The sequence below is a fragment of the Numida meleagris genome, chromosome 12, assembly GCF_002078875.1.
Source record: "Numida meleagris isolate 19003 breed g44 Domestic line chromosome 12, NumMel1.0, whole genome shotgun sequence".
In the NCBI taxonomy this organism is placed as follows: domain Eukaryota; kingdom Metazoa; phylum Chordata; class Aves; order Galliformes; family Numididae; genus Numida; species Numida meleagris.
The window spans coordinates 9,503,127-9,511,528 of NC_034420.1; the positions used below are offsets into that span (position 1 = coordinate 9,503,127).

General features: G+C 46.4%; 1 protein-coding gene across 3 annotated transcripts; it reads right to left on the minus strand.

Moving 5' to 3' along the window:
* Nucleotides 36-8,388, minus strand: KIF20A (kinesin family member 20A). Of its 3 annotated transcripts, none has more exons than XM_021410273.1 (19): nt 8,294-8,388; nt 7,909-8,087; nt 7,367-7,456; nt 7,128-7,247; nt 6,551-6,689; nt 6,274-6,461; nt 6,046-6,190; nt 5,238-5,438; nt 4,926-5,037; nt 4,760-4,831; nt 4,041-4,184; nt 3,793-3,958; nt 3,391-3,552; nt 2,571-2,710; nt 2,370-2,472; nt 1,538-1,745; nt 1,275-1,366; nt 868-1,005; nt 36-345 (listed from the first exon to the last, which is right to left on the minus strand). In XM_021410273.1, the coding sequence occupies exons 2-19, from the start codon at nt 8,068-8,070 to the stop codon at nt 73-75; spliced, it is 2,655 nt and encodes an 884-aa protein (XP_021265948.1). In that variant the 5' UTR covers nt 8,071-8,087; nt 8,294-8,388; the 3' UTR covers nt 36-72. The 3 variants fall into 3 exon arrangements, with proteins under 3 accessions (XP_021265948.1, XP_021265950.1, XP_021265949.1); XM_021410275.1 differs by having other exon boundaries at nt 8,266-8,368; XM_021410274.1 differs by lacking the exon at nt 8,294-8,388 and adding an exon at nt 8,188-8,276.

Sequence of the window (8,402 nt, forward strand, 5' to 3'; positions counted from 1 at the left end):
AAAGAAGAAACTATGATATTGGATGTGCCACCTGTTCCAGTAACAGTGGGGCAGGGATGCCTTTCCCAAAAGTCACAGAGCAACTGATCGAAGTTGCCACCCTCTGGTAGCAGCAGGACGGGGAGCCGAACGCGTCAGAAGGTTGTGCAGGAAGGGCTTTTTGCCAGGAGGTTGGTTAGGTTGTAGGTTTTCCCTGTTGGCACAGAACCTCTTCTTTAAGGTAGACATTGGAGGAGCCTGGAGCTTCTGTACAGTGTGGTACTGTTCAGCAATGCAAGCTGCTTTCTTCCGCAGATCCAGTTTTACCAGCATCATGTTGTTCTGCAGTTCTGCCAGTGTTTGGTCCTGAACAATGGAAAGCAGTATATTTAGAAACGTAACAAGTGTAACTCCTTGGTTGTTATGAACCAGAGAGGATTTATTGCCTTTGCTGAACTTCACTAACCAGCATGCTAAATCAGGCTGTACATAAAACGTTCCTAAAGTACCAGTATAACAGTTCAGTAACAAAATGGAAACAGTTATGCTAAGAAAAAAAACAGAATCCCTCCCACTTGCTGCCCTAGCAACTGTGATGGAGTACAGTTGATGAAGGAATGAAAACTATGAACTCTGCTTTAAGTGCAAGCTGTCAGGTGGCTGAACAGAAACAGTTGGGTCTCCTTTGGAGAGTTAAATATGCAGTATGACTCAGCCACTGAAAACAGCAGTATAGCTCCCTTAATATAAAAGGTATTTATGCATCTAGAGAATAAGTCATTTATATTTGCAGCTACAATAATCTAGGTCTATCTGCTGATTATATTGAAGTACGTAAACTAATTCCCCCCCTCCTCCCTCCCCCCGCAACAAAAGACAACACATTACCTGTCTAGCCAGGATGTCATCACATGTACAAAGCGCTTCTCGAAGTTTCCCTGCACCTGTACTGTGGCAGCATGCCCTCTCTGCAGACTGAAGAGACTCCCCAAGTTTTTGTAATTCTGAGCGCAGCAATCTCACGTTCTACAAGAGAGATTTAATACAACAGCCCACTTTAACATTGTTCTAGAAACAAAGCCACTCTGGGATAATCCAGACATGCAGTACTGAGGGAGATCTGAGTGAGGTACAGTAGGATCACTAACAACAGCATCTTCCACATCTGTGCTCAAGGTTTGCTTTCAGAATGCTGTCAGCCATGTAAAGACTTGGAGACAGCAGCTCCAAACACATTTTAACTGGCAGGCACTTTGCTCTGCAAGAGTCTTTTTCTCTAACAGAGATAGAGTTACCTTCTGTCCATCCTCCAGTTTCTTGTCTACATCCACAGTAATAGGTTTGGCAGAGGGAGGTGGCTCCAGTAATCTCTGGTACTTGCGCAACTCTAAGAACAGACAACAATTAGTGAGCAAGAGTTCATTCACAGGATGTTAGGTTTTTCGGAAGTCTGGACTGCCCTTGAAACCAGCTGCCACAGGCAAACTGAGAAGAGCTCAGGCTTCCAGTTTAAACAAAGGAACTTAAGATTTTGAACTGGGAGATGAACCTGCCTTACCTGATGTTGCTGTATTCAACTCCATTTGACATTGCTCCAGTTTGGCCTGAGTATCTGTCAGCTCCTGTTGCAGAGCGCACGAGGCAGCCACTCGCTTTGATCGACGCAAGCCTTGCTCCGAGTTCCTTTGCTTGGCATCCAAGTTCTCCAGTTTTTGTTTTGCCTCTTGCAGAGCAGCTTGGAGCTCTTCAATCTTCTCATCACGCTCCTTGAAGCAAGTTTGTTCAGAGATCAAACATGATTTTCTTAATGCAGCTTTTGTTGCCTGAGATTTTCAGGGTCTTTTTTCCACAAGACATTCTCCATTACACATTTCACACAGCATTTAATGCCCTTTAAGTGAAGATAGTGAACCCACTTCTTAAAAGCCTAAACCATTTTTTCCTCCCTCTCTACAAAATGTGTTAGTTTGCATCTTCAGAGAGGGCCACTCTCATATGATGAGAAATACAGACAGGCCCGTATCCTTCACAACTACAGTTAAGTAGAGAAACTCACAGAACTGATGTTAATTTGAAGATCGCAAGGCAAACCACTAACAAAAATAAAAAAGGGGCAAAGGATTATGTTGGACAAATAGAGGAATAGAAATGATTATACATTAATTCCCAGATTAAGGGTTGAAAATCTGAAAGCCCAACTAACTAGAAAATAGTCAAGAAATGAGAATTAACAAGAATTGTGGATCAAGTTATCAAGTATTAGCACAGCACAAAAACCGAAATATTTATTCTCAGTCTGTGTAACCATTGTCTTCCTGGACTTAAGTACCCCAAGCCCACTGCCAAGCCCCTGCCACTTTCCTGATGTCATTCCATTCCTCTGAACAAACCTGGATCTCTTCCTGGTAATAGTCAGTCAGTGACTCCTTCAGGTTATTCAGTTTATCCTCATATAGTTCCTCCAGCAGTTCCTTCTGGGCATCAATGTGTTGGCTACAAAGAAAGCAAACAACTATCTGCATCTCGATCTGGTTGTCCTCGTTACCACAGCACACCCTGAACATGGGGGGATCAATCAACCCCAGCTGTACCTCCACCATTGCTCCTTCTGTTGCATGCGCTCCAGCATCTCATTGCAGATCTCTGTACGGAGACGTATTTCCAGTTGTAGCTTGTCCTGCCTCTCTTGCACCAGCAGTTCTCGCGCAGCTTCCACTACACGCAACAAGTCCTGGAAGACACAAACTCCCTTGCCCACACTGCACAACAGAATTAAGACCTAAAAATAAAACCAAACTAGCCGATCCTGTATATGTAAGGCTGGAGGTAATCTAGGTAATCTGGTTTTAGTCACTTGGAAAAACAGGTTGATAGGTTTGTTCCCAATTCCTTTCCCATGAGATGGTTTGAACACCACCACTCCAGCTGGAGCTTGCTGCATAAGCACCTTGCTACACTGCATTGCACAAGGCTGCACCTGTGCCTTTGCTACCCAGATATGTTACAACTCCAGTCTCTGTATGTCTTCCACCCCCCTCTTTATCTTTTGGCTATTCCAGCTGCCCACTTTGAGCATCCACAACATTTGATTATTTTTCCTCAGTTTAGCCAACTGTTTTAGTAATTCTCTAATCAGGATTTCCCTTATAGAGGAGAGATTATGGGTCTGCACCTGAGCTCTTACTGTCCTTGTTCCACAGACAACTGCTTTTAAGCACTTGCTTCATATTTAGAGCAACTGTGGATGGAAAATCTTCCATGGATTCCCAATTTACCGTGTTCTAGGATCATATCTTTCTGAGGTTCTCTGTCATCTCCTGCACTGAGTTCCAAGACCCACCTTCCAGGTTAACATTTAGCCACATTCTTGCTCTTCTATCAATAGAAATTGTAAAATAAATCACACCCCACCTCTCTCTCATAAACAGAGACGTCTGCTTCATCTTCACTGTCTTCTGTTTTCTCTTCTTCCTTCTCTGTAGCATCTGGACCCTGGCTGGTTCTCCTGCTGTGCTCTTTGATAATTGATTGGATGGATGGAAGTCCCAGCTTTGTGGGAGGGGCCTGAACAAGCTGAAAAGGAAAAGGCTATCATTACTGGTCCACAGAGCCTGGAGGCTATGTAGTCTTTAAACGAGGCACTTCTCTGCAGGCTGTGAAACTTTTCAATTCAGCAGAATTTGGAGTTATTGTGGAGATAACAATCCACTGCAAAAGCACAGGGAAGGAGTGCCTGCCTTGTGATAGGAAGGGACGCATTCCCATAGAAGGAGGCATCCTGAACATGTCACGATGCTGGTATGTGTTACTTACCTGGCTGGCAATGGCTGAGAACTTGGCTACATACAGAGTTTCATCGTATGTAGATGCACACTGATTAATGTTGACAATCATACAAGAGCGCCCACGTCCAGTGAAGAAACCCTGGAACACACGGGTTAGCTTGCTGTCCCGGAAGGGAACCACAATCTGCTTCAGTCTATGGGGAGAGACGAGAGTAAGCCCATGGGAAAGCAAGACAGCCTCCCCACACCTTCCCCTGTGAAGTTCCAGATACTCACTTGGACTGCTGCTTCTGACGGAGGGCAGTGATGCAGCGACCCAGTGTATGAAGGGAAGTATTGATGTTGTTTGCTTCTTTCATTCGGTCCCCACTTTTCTGGTCTTTGCAGCGCTCTGATCCCGCAAGATCACACAAGGATAGCCTGAAAAAATGGAGATGCTATCACCTGACAGCATTCTGTTCTCACCAGGTTTACAATTCAGACACTTTGCAATCGCTTTCCCCTGCTCGCTCTCCCGGCTTCCTGGGGAGGACAAAGAAAGCTCCTTTAGGGTAAATCAGGTAGGTCTTTCTGTCTAGCAACAGCCCAAGTGTAAGGATTAAACAAGATAAGAACAACGTGAGCTTAGTGACATATTCAAAGATCCTCTGTCAGTTCTCAAGACAGCCATTTCCCAGGTGCTGAGCCAACTCATGTCCAGATAACTATGTCTGAAAAACAGGCAGCAGCCTCAGTTAAATCAGCCCTGCTGCAAGGGCAAAGTTACTCATGTTTATTTTTAACAGCCTAAGAACTATCTGAAGTCAAGTCATACTTTGCAGTACTCACAAGGCCCTCCCCACTACCAAGTTCCAAGCCTAAAGAGTGGAAACATTCATGCCTTCCAAGTGCTTTGCACAAGATCTTCCTTAAGATACTTCCCAGGTCCCCATTAACAGTTAAAACAAATAAGTCCACAGAGAACACCCACAAATCCTAGAAGGCATGAAACTCACTCGCTGATTTTGGGAACAATTTCACTGCCACCTCCTTGCAAATGCAGAATCCGAATGGAGAAGATACTGTGACTGCAAAAGAAACATGCAGACATTTAAGAAATGAAATAAAATGAAAAGCTTCTCAGAACTGTATATCTAGGAAATGTCCCCTCCCGCTCCAGACCTGCGACTGGAGTTCTGGTTCATGTGGGTGCTAGCAAAACTCTGGTTTTTCCGACCCAGCTTCAGGAGCTTCCAGGCCTCATCAGCATCACGGACATTGATCCAGTTAAGATCTGGAAAAGCAGGCATGCATTGGGCATGGCAGTTAAGAGACCATAGCATTTCCCTGACATTAATAAGCTTCACATCCTCTTTATCCGGACATCAGAAACTTCTGAGGGGCCAGAGGACATTGTGCTCCCCAGCATATCACTGCTAAGCCACCACCAGGGCCCGCTTCGAGGGCCGCTATGAACATCTTTCAGGTAAATACCTTTCACATAGGGGTTGCCAGTCTGGTCTTCACAGAGCCGCAGTGTCTGCCTCTTGCGGTTCTGGCCAGGGAGGGCTGGTTCTAACAGGTCATAGATTAACTCATTGTAAATCTCAAAGAAGGAGACCCAGATGGAGAACTGCACATCTCCTGTGGTGCTGAGTGAAATACGATCCAAGTCAGCCCAACGAGGCCCCAGTTCTGGGGAGGAAAAACAAAAAAAATCATGATTGGAGTCTTTCAAAGGTCAGACCTGAATGGTTCAGGAATAGACTGAAGTGTCTTTCTTCAGTAGTAACACCTTCCCGGACTCAAAGCTATTCTACATACCTCCTGCTGTTTGGACCTGCACAAATACATATGCCCAATCACACAGCATAAAATTTCCTATAACAGTATCCTCCTTTATGTGCAAGGACTTCCTATATACTTGATCTCAACTCAAGAAGCACAAGATATTTCAGACAATCTCTTCTGACAGGTTTTAAGCCTTGTTAGTCTCTGCTTCTGGATACCTACTCAGCCATTAGTTCCCCCATTTGACAACCTGGGTACAAGTGGCCTGCGCGATATCTCAGTTCAGCACCTCGCTTTTCAGCAACCCCCCATTGCATGACCTTCAGCCACTCAGTAGCCATATATTCAGATTTTGATAAGACAAACATACAGACTTCTTCAGTTGAGGGGTCATCATCTTTCAAAGGGAAAATCTGCGATATTGTAACACCTTTGCTTCTTTACTGAAAAACACAGCATCTAGATAGCCATTGCTATCCATTTACTAACCAAAGTAGGTTTCCAGACATACCTTCTGTCTGGCTGATGTCTGAATGGCTGTTAAATTGGCTGGATGAAGAGAGGCCAGCAACTCCACTGTCAAAGCTGCCACTGACGGTGGCCTGAAGCTGAGATTCAGCACTATTGTTCCTTTTCAGTGGCGTTAACAGCTCCTCCTAGAAAGAAACAAAAAAAACCATGACCATATAGTCCAACACCATTTGTTTCCTAGTAAGCCTCCTGGAAGCAGCATGCTCACCTCCCACAGACCCCCTCGTAGCATGCTCTGTTTCTTGGTCTCTTCCTGCCGAACCTGTCTGCTGTCCAGCCAGATCACCTCATTGCAGAGTGAAGGCTTCAGGTCCATGGCTTGGTACAGACAGTGCCCCACACTATTGAAGATAACTGCTAAAGAACGAGGCAGAATCCCACCATCTTTGATGCTGCCTGAAGAAAGAACAACAGGAAGGATTGAGCAAAAACGTATAAGCGCACAACCACTTCAAATGTCTGCTACCACTTCATACTCCCATTACCCTGAATGGTGTGAGTCTTCCCTGAATTGGTGTTGCCATAAGTGTAAACCAGCCAGTTCTGCCCATTCAGTACATCCTTTACCACCTGTTTCATTGTTTCATCAAAAAACGATTTCTGCCCCACATCTGGTCCAAAGATCTGCAAAAACCAACAGAAGATGGCCTTAGAGAGATCTTTCCTACTTTTTGATTGCAGCTGATTGCTTAGTCCTTAATTCCCCTCCATGCTCCTCCGTCATGAACAAACCTACCAATAATTCCAGTCCAAGAGTCCTATGAGAACATGCCATTCACTTGCTTAGTCCCATAACATACAATATTACTACAGGCTTTAGCATGTTTAGAACTTCATTAACAAAATAAGACTTTGGCATTTGCTGCTGAGGTTTGCAGAGTCTACTTTATAAATATAAATAAGGAAAACATCAGAAGTGAGTAGAGAGTTGTACAAGAGAACATAGTTCACACAGTGCACTGGTATCACTAATAATAAGGAAGATTTTTAAGCTGTACTACTGGTTTAAGCTCAAAACCCCTTTAATTAGGTTAACTGTGGTTGGTTGTCCCAGTTACCTACCTGGGTGAAAGAGAACCTATGTGCTGCTTGTCCCACCCCACGTTCTGTGCTCCGCATGGTGAAGGAGTCTTTGGGGGCTTTTAGAAGAAGGGTCTCTGAATTCTCAATGCAGACACAACCCTGAAAGAACAAATAAAATCCCATCACTGCAATGGCTTACAGGAGGTTATGGCATGACAGTGCAGGAAAATTAGTTCTCCCAGTATGGGCACAGGCAGCTGCTTTATTTAGAATCTCACCTGGTCTTCTCCTCTTTCCAGCTCAGTAGGTTTCAGGGGTCGAACTCTCAGATACACCTTCAGTTTTCCATTAACATCTTCAGCAACAGCCTGCAAAATTCACACAGGTTAAACACGCCAGCCAGAGCAGCAACACACAGCTATCTGTCAGGCCCAGAACACTAACAGGAATCACTGCATGGAAGACACACAGCAACCCTGATGAGGTGCTCAGTAACTGACATGCGCTTCACTGCTCCCAAGGTTCCCCAAAACACCAGAACATCTTTTTATACGTTGCCACATACACCGACTATCTTTAGTTTATGTAGTGAACCAGAACACGAATCCAAAGATGTGACACCAAGCCCAGCCCCCAGAGCTGAACACCACACTAAGTGGCATCCATTAATTGTGCCCTTTGTTAGTGGGCTGCTGAGAGCTGCTCTGCCCAAAGCAGAGACTTCTGAAGAGCCTCTGCTGACCGTGCAGCACGACCACCGTGCGTTGTGTGCAGGACAGAGAGCGCTGCTCCGTGCGTGGCAGAGGGGCTCCAGCCTCACCTGCTGGGAGCCCTCGAGATTGGGGGAGATGGCGGAGAACTCCGACAGGAGATCCTTGCGCACATCAGCGCCAAACCCCGTCGCTGTGGATTCCAGAACGGGGGAGGCCGCGGCACCATCATCATCAGAGAACAGCCCCGGGGAAGCAAGCGCTTGCTCCATGGCGTCCCACGCAGCTCCTGAGGAAGAAGCAGCACATGGCGATGTTAGAGCAGCGGCCCAGGGGGCCCGCCCGCTTCCCACGCGCACGCACCCCAAACCCGCACTCTCCTCACGCACACGCAGGCCTGCGGACAGGTCCTCCCCACACGCCGAGGCAGGCCGCTACACAGGGCTCCTCCAGGCGACGTTCCCCACCCCCAGCCACACAAGAGACGCCGCTCACCGGACAGACCCCCACGAACGAACGGACGAACCCCGCTCCCTCCTCACGGCCGCGCGGCCGCTGCTGTTGGGGTTTCAAACCTCGCCGCCCGCCCGCTCCGCCAATGGCA

Coding starts and splice junctions, on each gene's coding strand:
- KIF20A (XM_021410273.1), bottom strand. CDS start 8,070: ATGGAGCAAGCGCTTGCTTCCCCGGGGCTGTTCTCTGATGATGATGGT. Junction 7,457..7,908: donor ATCTCGAGGGCTCCCAGCAG/GTGAGGCTGGAG, acceptor TGAATTTTGCAG/GCTGTTGCTGAAGATGTTAA. Junction 5,038..5,237: donor TGGCAACCCCTATGTGAAAG/GTATTTACCTGA, acceptor CTGCTTTTCCAG/ATCTTAACTGGATCAATGTC.